The 17759-nt window shown below is 36.8% G+C and overlaps 1 protein-coding gene across 10 annotated transcripts in view; it reads right to left on the reverse strand.

The window, feature by feature from the left end:
- Positions 1–17759, reverse strand: part of ERC1 (ELKS/RAB6-interacting/CAST family member 1) — a 423805-nt gene that overhangs the window by 244610 nt on the left and 161436 nt on the right. For all 10 annotated transcript variants that reach the window (XR_009505264.1, XR_009505265.1, XM_059935032.1 and 7 more), the window contains exon 13: positions 7792–7927. Coding sequence is in view for 8 of the 10 variants with exons in the window: in XM_059935032.1 (XP_059791015.1) it covers positions 7792–7927 (136 nt within the window). In the remaining 2 variants the exon portion in view is untranslated. The remainder of the gene's footprint in view (positions 1–7791; positions 7928–17759) is intronic.

The following is a 17759-nucleotide window of genomic DNA, read 5'->3' on the forward strand; positions in this document are numbered from 1 at the left end:
ATTACAAAGCTTTTCTAATCCCAAAATGACCATCAGTCAAATCAGCTAAGATTATGCTTCCATATAATGCTTATTTGGGAGGCTCTTGTTGCTGGGATTTACCTAACTCCAGCTCTCCACACAGCGATTACTTATGAATTCCACCACAGCACATCTTTTCACATATCCAGCACAAAAAAATGTTTTAATAAGCGTATCTAATGTTCACAGGGGGAAAAAAATTCTTATTTATCTCTATATCCTCACAGCACTCAGCAGAATGACAATTCCACAACGGGCACTCAATAAATGTTTACTGAGGATAACCACAGATTATTCTGAAATCTGATGTAGCCAATTGCAGTGAAACATGGCTTACAGAAAATGTGAATGAAACAACTCAGATCTATATGTAACTAATACAGAGCTAAGTTCTTGAGTAGTGGAAACAGAAAGCCTGGCAAAATTCAATGCAGACTGTCAACAGAAGAGGCGCTATAATCGAAAAACATTATAGTAGGAAAAACATGATAGTAGGAAAGGCCTGTCACCAATCTGTGCCTCATTGCTTTTATCATTCATGTCCTTTATTTGTGAATATCAACTGGAATTGTAAAATAGTTTAAATGTTAGTATGCAAGGACCATGGCAGAAACTCTTTAGATACCCATTGTATAACCACGTCTTAGAATAGTCACACATATACCTAAGATATTCCAAAGATCTTGCGAGGGGCAGTGAATTTTGGTGAGCGTGTGACAGAAATACTGGCCAAGGCAAGTATCTGGATTGATGTGGGACCATCTACTATGCCCAAGGTCAACAGGTCAGAATGTAAGGCACCCCTTTTCCCAGAGCAGGGGGGATCGCTGGGTACTTTCTCTCTTGACCATCCTGGATACACTGGATCAGACCACACACGATGCTGTCCTCTTTCTCAGCCTCTCAGCAGCATTAACAATCCTCTCCTGCCTTCAGTGATGCTATACTCTCCTTTTCAACTGGCCTTTTCAACTCTCCTGCTTCAACTGGCCTCTTCATTTTAGTTTCCTTTTGAGCACCACCCTCTCCTAGTCTGTCCCAGCTCTAAATGGTGAGGATCCTAAGGGTTCAGCTCTAACTCCATTTTCTTCTGTCAATATTTTATCTCTAGACGGTATCTGATTCATATGGATTAAAATATGATTTTTAAGCTCAAGTCTCCAAAATTAATTTAACTACACCAGACTTCTCTAAACTTCAAATCTGCACTTCCAACTGCTGGCTTGACATCTCCATTAGGATATCTCTCAGATACAGTCACATGTTGAAAATGGACTTGTTCTCTTTCCCTGGAAACCTGTTGACCTCACCCTCAGGGTTCGCCCATCTCATCACTGGGCATCGCCACACACCCAGTTCCACGTGCCAGGAAACCTAGGAGCCATCCCCCTTCCTTCCTCTCCTTTAGTGCCCACATTTCAACCCACAAGAAATTCTTGCCTGTTCTACCTAAATGTAACAAATCTCAAATCCACCCTCTCTTTTCTCTTCTGAGCCTCCAAAAACCTCTATCATCACCTCTCATCTTCATTATTACTACAGGGCCTCCTACTATGACCTGAGCTCCTTTGGAGGAGGGACGTTGTTCATCATCACTATTTACACAAAGCAGGTGTGCAACACATATTTACTGACATACACTTTCTTCATAACCACTCTTATCCCATTCTAATCCGTTGTCCAAATACTGCAAAAAAACCAGTACTCTCAAAATGCAAATCAAATCCTGTCCATCTTTACTTAAGGTGTTTTGCTACTTATAAAATTTAAACTTCATACATGGCCTACAAGGTCCGGCATGACTAACACACATGGGTGCCTGTGTTCTACCTCACTCACCACACTCTGGTCCTCGAACAACCTAAGGTAAGGTTTTTCTTACCTTAGGGATTCCCTCCACTTTAAACCCTGTTTCCTCTGCTTTGCTTTTTAAGGCCTCATCTTCATGTCATACCCTCAGAAGGGACATCTCTGATGGCTCTACCTAAATTTGCTGCCCACCATCTTTCCCTCCCCCACTATCTTTCACATGCCCGGTTTATTTCCTTACAGCACTTACCATGGTTTCTACTTACTTGTTCACTTAGTTTTATCACTATATTCTCCTCCATGAGACAATATGCTCCAGAGGGCAGGGAACATGTCTTTTCGTAACTGCATGACCAAAGTTTAGCAACAGAGTTCTACACTTAGAGAGCATTCAATAAATTTATATTGAATAAATGCAAGACATCAAGTATGGCTAAAGAAAATGAGCAAAATTAAACCTGATATCTTGGAGGGATAGAGACTTGTCAAGACATATCAACTCTAATAATAACAGCCTATTATCGATATCATCATGGCTTTGAGATTTGGGTCAAATCTTTGGAATAGTCAACTTGCTAAACTGAATTCTAAGTTAAATGGTGGCTTTAGGATGTCAAACAATATGGAGAACACAATAATATCTGCACTGCAAATTTAGAGATGGTATATGAAAAAAGCCCAAGATATCTATCCTTTATCATTACGTTTGGTGGTAAGATGTTTCTGAAATTCATAACCCACTTGCTTAAAGGAGATGGGAAAGTGAAGTGGGTGATTTAAAAGTGCTGAGGAAATATAGAGTCAATGACTATTTTTAATAAAATTTTAATTCTGAACTATTTACAGACATACAGAAAAGTTGCAAAAGTAGTACAGCGTTCCCATACACCCCTCACCTAGCCTCCTGTAAAGAGCTTACATAACCACAGCACAATGATCAAAGCTAGGACATTCACATTGGCACAATACTATTTACCAAACTACAGATCTTATTCTAATTTCATCAGTTTTCCCCTACTGTCCTTTATCTGTTCCAGGATTTAACCCAGGATCCCACATTTCATTTAGTTGACATTTCTTCTAAGTGTCCTCCAATCCATCTAGAACAGTGCTCAGTCTGTCTTTCCCTGTCTTTCAAATTCTTGACATTTTTAAATATACTGCTCAGTTATTTTGTAAAAAGTCCCAGAATTTGGATTTGCCTGGTATTTTCTCACGATGGGAATGAGGTTATGCATTTTGCAGACACACATCAGCATCTCTATACCTCCCTGTCTGCATATAAATTGAACACCATGAGTTCTTACTAGTATTTGATTCCAGTCTAGCACCCCAGGTGCTTTTTCACTATTCTTTCTTGAATAATGAAAAAATTCAGCCTTCATTATCTACAATATATTTCTTTATTATTACAACATTTATGTACAGTTCTTCTGTCTTTAGCTTCACAGTATTCAAGAAAATGGCTTTCAAAGCTCCTTAGGTCTGTTCCCTTCTTCCCCACCCCTTTGAGGGCAGTTATGTTACTCATTTATAAAACTGGTTCATCTGTTAGGGTTTGTACTCCTTCTGGGGTTCCCCCAACCCCACACCTTGACTGGTTTTATTTATCTAGTTTTTGAGAAGGGTAAAGAGAAGTGTCACTTTCTCCTCAAACCTACCAGCCCCATCCCCTTCCCCCTTCTTTCTACTAATCCCCTCCCAACCACTCCCTTAGATAACTGGTCTCTTTCGTTTCCAGATTATTGTTCCTGTTTTCTTTGGCAAAAAGATCAGATATATATGTGTGTTCTCTCATAATGAGCAGCATACTACAGACAGTCTTTTGTGTACCCCTCACCCCCCGCCCCAGCTTGACAAGATGTCCTGGAAATCACTCCGCATCAGTTCGTTAGAGATCTCCCTCATTCCTTTTTGGAGCTGCCAGTCTCCAATGTGGACGCACCACAGTGGATTCAAGCACTCCCCTATCTATAAGCAATGAGGTTGTCTGCAATACTTTGCAATTAGTACAATACTGCAAATGACCTTGCGTACATGACCTGTGAACAACACGGGCTTAATCTGAGTATAATTATAGTCAGCCCTCCGCATAGCAGGTTCCTCTGTATCCATGGCTTCAAACCACAGACCGTGTGGTACTGCAGTATTTACTACGGAAAACTGTCCGTGTATAAGTGGGTCCTCGAGTTCAAAACTGTGTTGTTCAAGGGTCAGCTGTATATGTATCTTAATACTGTTGGAGATGTGTCTTCAGATACATCTAGACATTGGAGAGCTGGGGCAGTAAGTACCTGCATATGTATATGAGAACTACAACCTACATAAAAAAATCGCTCTGGGGACTTTACAAATTATTAAGAGCACAAAAGGGCTTCTAAAACCAAAAAGTTTGAGACTAGTTAATGTAGATCATAGTAATAACTGTTCAAAACACAAAAGTACAAACAGGATGCAGTCGAGTGCCTTCACAACTAAGGCCATGCTAAACAGCAGCAGTGTTTAGAGCCTGTGAGATCCCGTGATTCCCTCTATTCTCAGGTAGCATTTTCATTTCATATGTAAGGAATCTGTTTAATCTCTTCAGGACACTTTTAATGTGTTGAGCCAAGAACAAAGTAACAACTTATCTCGAAACTCACTTTATGCCAAAAAGAAATACTTTTATTTCCACCTGAAGTATTTTAAAAAATGGAAAATTAGAACAAAATGAAGATACTTTTTCAGAACACTTTCAAAATAAAACATGGAATTTTGAATTAAAGAAAAAACACACAGAAGAGCAAGGACAACGAATGTGCAAATGCTACGCACAACTGTCAAGGATAAGCCTCACACATGATGTTGAACAAAAGAAGCCACAAAAGAATAAATATGATCACTCTATTTACGTAAAGCAAAAATATGCAAAATGAATCCATACTTATTAAAAATATATACACAGGTTGTAAAGAAAAGCAAAGAACAATAAAAGTCACAATAATGAAGGAAGGGAAGAAATGATGATTGGGAAGGAATATATAAATGATTTCTGGGATGCCAGCAGTATTCCAATTCCTTGAGACAATCACTTTACATGTATTATTCACACTGTGCATGTGAGTGTGTGTGTGTGCTTTATGTACTTTTTAAAATGTATAGTATTCTCCAGAATAAAGAAAGTTAAATGAAAAAGTAATAACCACTGCTTTGTGACCAACTGTAACCAGAAAGAGTGAGGTCACCAATGAACTTAACACCATAACTGGCAGTCACTGAATAACAAAAGGCAAAAACGAACCTTTTCGTTTAAACCAAGCTTTACTCTTCACAAACAAAAGAAAATACACTGTGTGTTTATTAACATGATAAGCATAATTAATCTTTGGAAGCCAAGGTGGCATCTGATAAAGATTAAATATTCATTACTCATCAAAGTTCAAAACATTAGTTATAAAGCATTTGTTTTTAACATGATAAAAAATATTTTTTAATCCTCGAATTACTATTATGCCCATACTGGAAATACTACAATAATTCCTTTCCTTCACTTCACCTATTTCATGAAAACATCAGTAATGGACCCATATGTATATTCAGAAATTTAAAACAAAAACAAATTCAGATAATGAGAACTTTTAAAAATACAAATCCTCAAACAATTGCTTTTCTACTCCCCTACTCCCCCACGGATTCTACCATTAGCCATTTCTCCAAGAATCCCTAGTGCCTTTCAGTGGAGACTCATATTTAGAGATCACAGTAGGGTCCTAGGGATACTCACCACCACTGAGTTGTCATTTGCAATGACACAGTTAAGAAACAAGTAGCAGAGCTAGTGAGTAAAAGAGCTGAGATCAGATCCAAAGCATCCCGCTTGTAGTCCAGTGCTCTTTTCACATATTTGAATGAATTGCATCCATGTGTATCTTGCATATGGCCGTCAGCTATCATTTTTCATAACCTGAATATCTGTCAATTACTGAGACACCTTGGAAAAGTCACTCATCCACTCTAAATTCGTTTTATCTACATGTAATATATAAACAAATAATCTGATTCACTTATCTGTTGGGTTATATAAAGAGGAAACAAGAGATGACCTATGAAAGCACTTTTGGTGTTACTGTAACACCTGACAGAAGATTAAAAGGGCACGCTTCGGTTTACAAAGACAGACTGGTAGCAGAAACCATTATCTGGCGGGGGTGGGGGGAATGAGACAGATGAAACGGGTAAGGCGCTGCCATAAAGAAGGGCTTGTCTTATAAAACAAATAAATATTCTCTATAATTAAAAACAATGCGATCCTAGTCCAGAAAGCAGGTTGAACTGAAATCCTAGAAACAGCCTAATGATTAAACAATTTCATAAACCATAAAGATGTCAATTCAAACTTATGAGCAGTGAAATAATTTTCTATAAATACTCTAGTGAAATTGTTAGCAATGAAGAAAAAAATAAGACCCTCACAGCACAAACTACCCTAAAATTATTTAAATTAAAAAGTAAAGGTTAAAAATGAAAGCCCAAAACAACTTAAAAATATTTATAGGTAAATATTTATATGTTCTCAAAATGGGGATAAACTAAGCAAAAAATCCACAGGGAAAAAGCCACCATGGAAGACAGAGGTAGATTTAATTACATTAATAAACAAATGAAAATATAAGACATGAAAAAATACTCTGCCTCACTGGTAATCAGAGAAATATAAATTAAAACAAAAATTAAATATTTTCCACCCATCAGACTGGCACTAAAAAATAAAAACGGAGGAAGAAAATTTATAGTATCAACCGTTATTGGCAAGGGTGAGGGAAAACTGGTATGCTGCTTTTTTCAAAAGTTGGTATATTTGAGGAAATTTATACTGTTTCTATAAGGAGTATGTATTTTATAAGCAAAGTTATATAAAAGAGGAATGAAAAAGGGAATTAAAAAGTCGGATTTTCAGGTCAGAAATGAATTTGTTATAAAGCCTAAAAATGGTTTCTACATAACAGATAACTCCTCCAAATCTCTCCAGTAAAGATTTCTGTGGCTATGCAATGTGGCATAAACACTATCATACCAATTAGAAACTATAATGAGAGAAAAACAACCTGGCAGTGGCTAGCAGTCTTGGCAGGAGTTTTAGAGATTTCCACCACGTCTATGGCATTCTCTAAACTTAAACTTTCATTCAGACAGGCGAGAGATCCAGGGAGTCTCAGTTAAAATCACAGCTGAGCCACTAAGGAAGCTGTGTGCATGTAGGTAAGTAATTCAATTTCTCTGAGACCATTTCCTCATCTGTAAAATGTGCAAAACCCATCTGCTCCTCTGGACTAGTGAAGGTTAGAAAAAGTGAATGACCAGGCCCTGGTTTCGAGCACTGGGCACACAGCCGGCACTTACATGGTCACTGCTACTCTTGTTACTGAGTCTGGTTTAACTTAGTCTTGTGAATAATTAGGTCCAAACATCGATTATGTCTCCAGTGAAGTAAAAAAGTATGTTTTAATACATCCTGTATGACTGAAATACACTCTCTAAACTGAACTTTTTTAAAAGTAAGGAAAGAAAGAGGGAGGGGGGAAAAGGTAAGAAAGGTGGGGGGAAAAAGGAAAGGAAGATGGAACAAAGAAGGAAGCCAGGCACAAACCAAGACTGGCAATGCACTTTAATGAAGGAAAATGGCCAAGCGTTACGCTGACCACCTGAAGCTCAACAGACCCCACTCATCACACGGACACTGAACTTACCAAGGAGGCGGGATCCCCTTGAGGAGACGGACTTTCTCCTTTGCTGAGGTTTCCTCACAAAGCTGTGGAATAAAACTTGCCTTTTCTATTTAAAGCCATCCCTTTCCTGCTAAACAGTTGGTCTGAGAGGAAGGCAGCGGGCAGGGTTAGAAAGAGAGGAGGAGGAGGATGGAGAGTGAGCCACGTGCAAGCGGGGAGGGAACCTGCTCGCCCAGGGCCCGGGCCCCCTGCCCACCTGCAGCTGCTGGGAGCTGTCGCTGAGGGTGTCCTCCCTGCGCCGGGCCTCCTCCAGCATCTGCGCGCTTTTCTTCTTCTCCACCTGCTCCTTGTGCTTCAGGTTTGCTACCTTCTTATTCTGGTCTTTCACTTGCCTGTGGATGAGGGGAGAAAAATCAAGCTCTTCATATATACGCACAGGAAAGAATGTTTATTCACCGACTTACACCACTGACCTCCAAAGACACCTGAGAACCAGCAAGAGTTCCTGCTGCAAAAAAATCCCCCCAACATTGCCAAGCTCTTTCCCATCAATGGCAGCAAGCTGTTAACCAGGATGTTTCGGGAGCACGTATTTAACTTTATGAAGCACAATGAAATCATAAAACAAAAAAAAGGCATGGGATAGTGTGAAATGGCAGAAAAAGGAAATAAAATTCAGAGATTTTTGTTGGAAATATGAAAACAGGCTCTTGACATCAATGCTATGAAACTGTACAATGGCTATTTAAGAAAGGTTTGTAATACAACTCTAATTTTACTGTTATTAAATATTTGAAACTTTCAAAAAGCTATATATAACATATATGTATATAAAACAGTCACATAAAGATCCAGGGCCCCAGCTTAAGCAACAGATCATCCTATCTACTTCTGAAGCTCCCTATCCAACTCCACTGCCTCCACACTAAGATAAGAAAGCTAGACCAAATGCTAGGTCACAGGTAAAGAAGACTAATTTCACCAGACTGGAATCATGATTACCAATCAAAAAATATGTTTAAGGCACTGCTCAGGAGAACATGGGCTCTGGAATGCAAGAGGATCTACATTTGTCTATGCTTTGACAGTCTGTGAAGGTCTTTACATTCTCCTTACTCATTAGGTAGACAAGTATTTGTTTAAACACCTCTCTCATGTACCAAGCATGAGAAATATCAATCCACGAATAAAAATAGTTCCTGCTCTCAAACACCTCCCAGGCGTCCAAGCACATACAGGGTATGCTAAGTGCTATAAGAAAGTGCCCAGAAAAGGGGTCAGGGGTGGTCGTGATGATCGGGAAAAACTTCCTGGAAAATGATCTACCTCTGAACTTTCCTAAGGGATTAGTCCAAAGGTTACTAGGTGAGAGAACAGCAGGACTAAAGCCCTGATAAAAGGAGAACGTGTCCCGTTGGGAGAAGCCACATACACTATGACTGCAGCTTAAAGCTGGAGCAGAACAAAGGAAAAGGAAGCCAAAGGTAAATGAAAGCCACATAATTATATCATGCTGAGCAAGGAAGTTGCAGTTTATTCTAAATGTGTAAGACTTTATGTAGGGAGATGATATAATCAGATTTCCAAACTTTTGGAAACAAATCGAAGGGGATTCATGGAAACAAATCAAAGGGAGGATGCAACAATTAGAAAAGAATTCATTCAACTCGGCCTGAGAGTTGCATCAATAAACTGAACTAATAATGAGACCATATAAGCCACCATGGTCTATATTTAATTAACATCCTTTAAATCAGGTAATGACAGCCTGTGGTGAGGTCTCCTCTCAACACATTCTATAAAAGTTGCTTTGTCTGCAAACTACATCATCATGGTTTGTCAGATAAAATACAGGACATCCGGTCAAATTCATATTTCAGATAAACGACAAATAATGTTTTAGTATAAGTATGTCCCAATATTTATGACATATTAATACAAAAAATTATTCAGTACATATCTGAAATTCAATTTTAACTGGGCATCTCATATTTTTTTTTGCTAAATCTGACAACCCTACAGAAACTCAAATCTTGACTGATTGTAAAGTTAGTCTTTCCTCCCTTCTCTATTGAATTTGCCATCTTTAGCTCATCTACAGAATACTAGGTAGTTATCTACAACTGCTATCTAGAAAAGCAACATTTACCACTTCTCAAGGCATAATGGCATGAAATTCAATACTCTTCAGTGGAAGAGTTAGGTGGATCAGCACAAGTCTGTGTTCACACGCTTATTTCTACCAATGAATCATCCAAAACAGTAACACTATTTTATTTTAGGAGAAGTTAGTTAACAGAGGTGTGGCTACACTGTGCTTATGTGGCCTACTACAAAAAACTCCAGGCAATTTTATTGCTTGAAAGGAAAATAAATTAGGAAATATACTCTTGAACAATAAAGGTATTTAAGAACGCCAAAAGAATGACAAATGGAAGCAAAAAATGCAATTAACAACAGATCATTCTCTCAGATGATAAACTCTTGCCCATACGTGGAACTCCTTGTAAATAGATCCCACAGGGTCAGAAATGCTCTTGGCCTATAGAGCCCTGAACACTTTGGCTAAAAAGTAAGGAAATAACTAAGCCCTCACAATTCTACTAGACTTCTTTTTGTGAATGACATCTTATGAGGTTTTAGTTGCTGACTAGCATCAGTCAATAATGAAAAAAATTTTCTAAAATGTGCAGAGAAATGGTTGTATGACCTAGTTTGATTTTAGAAATCAATGTAGAACTCTTTCAACACACTAGATGAAACAGACTATAGCAACAGGAATGTACTTGAGCAAGTCATAAAGTATTGAAATTTTATTACATAACAATACAGGGACTCTCGTCTTAACACAGTTAGTAGGAAGCATCCCACAGATTCCAAACATTTGTCATGAAGACAGGTCTGCAAAGGCCACTGCTAAATAAAACATGGGTAATAATAATATTGCGCTTAATCTGTTTAGATCTAAGAGTGAAAGAGATGACATTTATAGGCCTCACTTCCTGAATGTCTTGCCTTTAGCCAAAGGTGCTGCTATATAATAAAAAGCAAAGATGAATTATGGACTGAATCATGTCTTTTCATCTAAACATGGAATTCGTTCTTTGTATTCATTCTCTGGGGCTAACGTCACTGAACAGGAACTAAAGAGATGTGTGTTTAAGTATACAGAGCGTGAATCTTTAGTCATCGTCACTCTAAATAAAATCTCTGCTCTGTACTGAATGGAAAGGCGGACAGAGGAGGGCAGGGGAGGAAGAGCAGAAACAAATCCATTCAAAATGGAAAAGCTCAGTGGAGACACGAAAATACAACACTACAGGTAATTGTCACTATTAACACAAAACAGGCTAAAACAAACACTGAATGATTAAGTACCCTGCCCAAAGTCATACAATGAAGTCGTCTAAACATCCAATCCAATCTCAAACCATCAATAAATTATATTCTCTTGATGATTTATTCAACTACTCTTGGCAAAACCGTAATTAAAATGGTGAAATGCTTCTATATTAAAAAAAAAAAAAGTGCACTAAATTCCAATCTGGAATGACAAGAGGGTTTTTTATATATTACAGCCAAAATGATCCTTGCCACTGGAAAAACAAAACTTGTTATATTTTTTATTACTTGAAAAATAAACTTATTTAGAAATAAGTATAGTTTAATGGCATTTACTGTTAACTAAAAATGAATCAGCTAAGAATATTATAATTAACCTAACTTGTAACTCAGAGAATTATGTCTACACCAATGACTTCCGTGGACAAATTCTTCTGGAGCCTTTCATAAGGTTTTGTTTAGAGACATTTAGATCAAAATCTGTCATGCAAAAATCAAAATACACAACAAGTGATAAAACTTCCCAATAAAACTATGAGAGCACTTGAAGCTTAAGTTAGAGAGGAAAGTCCTCCAAATACAAGGCAAAAACCTTCATGATATTTTTCTCCTAAAGCTGAATTGTGGTCGGACTTGGAATTACTTAAGTGGCACCCTAACTGTTTTACTACAATGTGGAGAAAATATTTAGAGTAGAAAATTGGAAAATCACTTTTTAAAATGCAGTATTTGTGGTTGCTACTTTTATTGCAAATACTGTAAGATTTCTTCCATAATGAATATGGTTTATTCAAAGTAGAGTTCCATAAAAATGTTTAAAAAACAAAACAAAACTGAGTCTTTGGTAGTAACAAGTCAGGTGACCAATAATGGAGATGAAAAAGGAATTTTTTAAAAGAACATGAGAAACATCAAGAATTAAGAAACATGTAAAAGAAGAAAAGCAAAACAGGCCAAAAACTGTCAACAAGGTGGTAAGAGAGCTAGCAGAAAACAATGTCACATAAACTATTAAAAAGCAGAGCTCCAAAAAGAAGAGAGAGAGTCAAAAATCTAACACCCCAGAAAGGCCGGTAGGCCCAAGACAGACAAGTCCACTAAATTTGGCAAAGAGTACCACTGAAGCAATTATAGCACAGCACTGAGAGAAGATTCCAAATTATATTGCTTTGGAAAATAAATGGGAAGTGTGAACGTGGAGGCATCAAGCATAAATGATTCTTTCAGAAACTGTGCAAATAAATAGAAAAGAAAAAGTAAAAGATACTGTAGTGAACTGAAACCAACGAAAAGACACTGGAAGGATTGCTTCCATGTCTTTTTAAGGATGGGGAAAACCAGGATATGTTTTATGTTTGGGAGAGTCAGTGGGAAGAAAGAGAAGAGAAACAGGGAAATAAGGAGGAGGAGGATTCAATTTTTGGAACAAGGTTTTGAAAACTGGTCAGAGGGAAGGAATGAACAGGAAGTTTAGCCTCGGAACAGAGCTGGGGCATTAGTCCCACTGACAAATGTAAGGTAAGGATGAGCGAAGAGAGTCATTCTGAGACTGCTGATACGTAGAGAGAAGGAAGAGGATGGTTAAGAACCCCTTCATGAATTAGATTCGTATAAGTAATTATGAAACAAAGATTTATTTTTTTAACATACTCACACCCCAAACAAACTGCTTATTTTTAAAGAGTCAAAGGTAAGAAGACTTTTTCAGAAATATTGTTAAGCACTGAGAAGAAATATCAGGGAGAGAGATTTGGGAAAGAGAACCTTTTTCCCAAAAAAAAGCCTCAACTTCATCTTTCTACCTATAATAGAAGTTTCAGCACCTGAAAAATAGAGTCTGAAAATGTCATTACAGAAGGGACACGGCTTCTTTTATCATCTTCTACACATAACATACACAGCTTTGCACTTTCTATTAATACTGACAGGAGTCAAGAGCACAGTGTAGTGTTTTAAAGACCCTGAAACGTATGGCACCGTACTATGGTATCCTGGACCAAACAGGACTCCATGAAAAAAGCAAAAAGGAGTAATCATAACAGCTCCATTTACTGACTGCTCACCCGGTGCCAGACGCTGTTCCAAGTGCTATCTGCATTAACTCATTCAAAGTTTACGACAACCCTTCAGATATTAGAGAACTACTCCAATTTTACAGATGGGAAAATTACAGATGAGAAATCTACCTAAGAACACCTGAGCAATCTGGGACTCTAATTCCTAGGCTAGAGTGCGTATCATATGAAAAGCCCTGAGGCTGAAATGAGAATATCCGGCTTCAAATCTAAGTACCACCACTAACTAGTTGGTTCACCCTAGATGTAGAAATCATGTTCCCTAATGTTATTAGAATAACAATCTGTCCTGTGTAACACACATGCTGACAAGTACTTTTATAAACAGTAAGCACATATGATGTCATTATTATTAGAAAACAGCTGCTAGGTAAAACGCATGTGGTATTAACAATATTTTCTGAACCCTATCAGAAATTCTCACACCTTAATTTACATTGCCATGGCTCATATGCAAAATAAATAACTTTTAAAATGCAGGTTTCTGACTGTTTTCTGCCAGCTTCCCTTACTAATTTACTTACTAATGAAGATAGATGAGTTACTTAATGGACCCTGTACTTGTGTTACTCGCCTAAAAAATGGAAATTCACAAACCTCTCTACATACTTGCTGGGAAGATCAACTGAAATAAAACCTGTAAAGCTTCTCCCATAGAGCCTCTGACACATGAACAGCAGGACTGGTGGTTGTTTTTGTCACCACCAGTTCTACCATTCAGCAGAGTCACAAAACAAACCCCAAACTGAAAGAGTATGTGTAGGTTTGTGTACGTGAAATAATTCAAAGGTTCTTAAAAAAATCCACAGACTGTGGCAATTTTCCCTCCCTCCTTCATGCTGCACTTTACCTACTAATATAACAGCCAGAATGTCTCTGGATGAAAATATAATAAAATTAAAGCAATATTTTTCACCTCCTCATTCCTCTAGTGGCTTCCTTTCATCTTCGTTTCTCTCTCAGTCCAGACCTGGTCAGTCTGATTCTCGCTTTCTGACCACTCTCACTATCTTTTGAAGCACAGAACCGTGAATCCACTCTTCCGATAAATCTAAGATTCATGACATTTTCTGCACTCATAACTGAATTTCTAGACATCGCTTTACTGGGATAAGTTCCATCATTTCAGTTGCTTATAGGAATTCAAGACAACGTTAGTATACAATGTTCTGTTACATATCTTTGTTTTAGGACAAGCATACTGACCTTGAGGTGAGACTGAAGGAAACAGCAAATCCAGGAAGAAAGTGTGAAAGAGAAAGTTAGAAAAAGTTAGTGAGGGCGATATTCAGAAATAATATTATTCACAGACACAGACAAAATATAAAGCACAGGATTAGAGAAGGGAAAGGAGTCACACAGATTCTGCACTGGCAACAAAAATTAGTAATTTCAGATTTTCAACTAGTGTATTTTCATATTAGATTACACCACTGTACCTTAATGTAAGTTTCTAAAGGAACAAATTTTGTCTAAAATTTACCATTTCCTAGGGCAGGAAAAAAATTAGTTTCTTAAACACAAAGGAAAAGAAAAGAAGGCTAGCTGCTCCCCTTCTCGTTTAAGTAGCTAACTGTGATCCTACAACGTCAGCCAGCTTAGTTCTATACACACCCATCTTAGAACTGACAACGCCTTTACCCACCCCAGTCCATTTCTTAGACCCAAGTTATCCAGGAGCAAAAGCAGAAAAACACTGACAGCTTCAGTTATTCTGTAGAATACAGAACTCTAATTCATTTGGAAAATTCTGAAATAATTTTCTCAAATGTGAAAATAATGTTTTCCTAATTACACCCATTATTTCTCATTCCAAATCTATCAAATCCACCCCCAAAGGTGCAATTTAAAAGCAATAATGAAGAATATATGGCTCTATAAACATCAATTCATTTCCAATACTGCTCAGCAGAAAGAGATGCAAAGTAGCCATGTTTCATATTCCTACCCTAGCACGAAGCCCCTGAGGTTCATTATTGCTTTTCATAACAACAGGCAGTTTTCCCTTTTTAAAAATTAATCAATTTCATTGAAAGAGTATCAATATTATCCTCCAAATACTTAAGACTTCTAACAGCCAGTGCCATCCAGCTTACCTTCAGGATCTAAATTTTACTTTAAGAATCTAAAACAAGAAGTTTACTTCTTGAATGCAAGCACCATTTCAACTTGCACTTCAATGTTTTCTAATATTTCAGTACTAAAACTAGAGTTTTTAAAAACTCATTGTCAGAATAATGAAAGACAAGGATAACAAGATTTATGATCGCCATTATATAAGATAAATAGATGAAAAACAGAGAAACAAAATGACAAACAAAAACTCCTCACAACCACACAGCGAATACGTGGTGGATCCGACAGAGGAATGTAGGTCTGCTGACACACCTCCTGGACATACTTTATATGTCCTATGATGCTTACAGATTCCTGACGGGATCTACAAAAATCCATGGATCTTTGGCATTTGGAAAACAGTGTAGAATGCAGACAATGTTCAAAGTCAAAGAGAGGCCAATCATTTATCTAAATGACTGTTCCCAATGATCTTTTTTATTTTTGTTGGTTATGACACATTACGTTAGAATAATTTTAGATCAATGATGACACTCACTGAAATCTCATATAGATGCAAAGCTTTATATGAGACACGAGAAAATCCCTGAAAAAAGAAAAATTAAGCTTATTCCTGTCGAGAGTGAGCAACCTTAAGGATCTTTTCAACTATTTTACAGTTCAGGAGTCATATTTCACTTTGGCATCAAACTTTAGCTCTTGGGAAATAAATTTAGGAGAAAAAAAATCTACATATAGAATAACTATATATAATTCTAATGTTTCCAGTGTAAAGTAAAAACTTGAGGTAACCATCAAAATTTCTATCAAGACTGTAATAAATTATAAGGTGCTGTGCCCACAAGAAACTTTAGGAAGATGGCCTAATAGAACTGACTATGTAAAGCAGTGTGATTTATTCTTCTTTTAAATGAAATCAGTGAAATTCATATAGGAGGAAGAAGGAAAAAACAAGCGCCCCCCCCCCCCCAGAAAGCAAGCTGAAGCCAGCAGGATCTGATAAAGAACCAGTCGCCTTCCGTTACAACACTTGCAGCATCTCGTTTTCCCTTTTTCTTTTCATTTTTTTAAACGCAACCCATTCTCCCTCAAGAAAGCACACACAATCACCACACTCATTTCTCCTCTATTCCAACTACATCAAGACCACATTCACCAACACTGTCCTTCATGGATCAAAGATACATGACTATAAATTTAGTAAGGAAATGCTTTAAGGAACCATTTTCCTCATGAATTGTATACTAGTTTACGCCAAATCTATATACAGCTTAATATTAATTTCCCTATGGGAGATTTCTGAAGACATTAAGCTGAATGATCAATTCGGGATTTCTTTACGAAAAAATATTTACAAATATGAAGATTAAATATGTAGGTTTATATTCTCAGGTTATACTGTGCCATAGATGCCTGAATATACTGTGATACCAATATAAAATCACAAATATAAAACCCACTTTCCAAATGAAAATGTCAAAAAAAATTTTAGGTCAACCTAAGCAAATAAACTTTCAGGATGCAGTTAAAACAGTCAAATATCTAATTATAATAGTAAACATATTCATCTGGTTACACACATTTAAAATGGAATACATGAGAAGATAACGTTAATTTGGAAATACTTCCTTCCACCCCCAGTCACTAAAATAATTTTATTCACTCTCTTTGCGCACATCTTCAATATCAATTCACCAAAGGAAGAAGATGCGCCATTACTTTATGTATCACCAAGAAATAAAAAAATATATACCAATTAAATCACACCATTATTTATTCACGTATCCCAGTTTCAGTGATGTTAAAATGTAAAAATACAAGTTAGAATTGGTATTTCACTGTGACAGAAGAGGAGAGAGATTATCTATACTTTTGTTTAAACTGCAGATAGAAAAGTAATCCTACTGAATTATATTAAATAAGAATATTTAATGCATATGCATTTACTTATATTTTTACAGAAAGAAAAGTATATGTGCAATGGTAAACATATTACAAACATATAGAAGAAACAAATATAAAAATATATTCAATATAACAAACAAAGGTATAAGGGACTATTAAATCTCCATCTGTTTGATGAACGGTCTGAATGTGCGGGGGATGGAAAGATAAAAGTGAAGAAATGTGGGATGATTAGACAGTAAAATGAGAAAGGAGCTGTGTCTCTATGTTTTAATGTATGTATTTATTGGGCCCACAACAATGTACAGTCCTGGGACAGAATGTGATAGTGATAGATACTATAACAAAAGCACAAAAAAAAAAAAAAAAAAAAAGGAAAGAGAAATTACTACCTAAGAGAGGTCACTAAAGTGTTTTTTTCCCCAAAAAAAGATAACAATTAAAAGGGGTCAAATTCCCACAAATGAATAAGGGGAAATAAAATTTTAGTCAAAGAGAAAATACTCAGAAAAAGCAGATAACAAAAAAGTATTCATCTAAAGCCCAGTTTTAAGGAAAACAAAGAGTTAAATCTACTAATATCAGACCAAAAGTTGGAAATATCCTGTAAACTCTAAGTTTGCCAACACATTTTGAAAGATTTATAAAAAATAAAAATAACTCCATTTTCATTACATAAAATTTCAGGTACTAGTAAGCTTTAAAAGCAAATAAAAAAACTTAAAAGGTCATATCCTCGAGCCATGAGGATTTAAGCCTAGCAACTATCTTCCCTAAATTCTCCAAATACCACCAGAGAAGTACTTTCATCTTACACATGCACGCG

This window comes from Balaenoptera ricei, chromosome 10, assembly GCF_028023285.1.
Source record: "Balaenoptera ricei isolate mBalRic1 chromosome 10, mBalRic1.hap2, whole genome shotgun sequence".
In the NCBI taxonomy this organism is placed as follows: domain Eukaryota; kingdom Metazoa; phylum Chordata; class Mammalia; order Artiodactyla; family Balaenopteridae; genus Balaenoptera; species Balaenoptera ricei.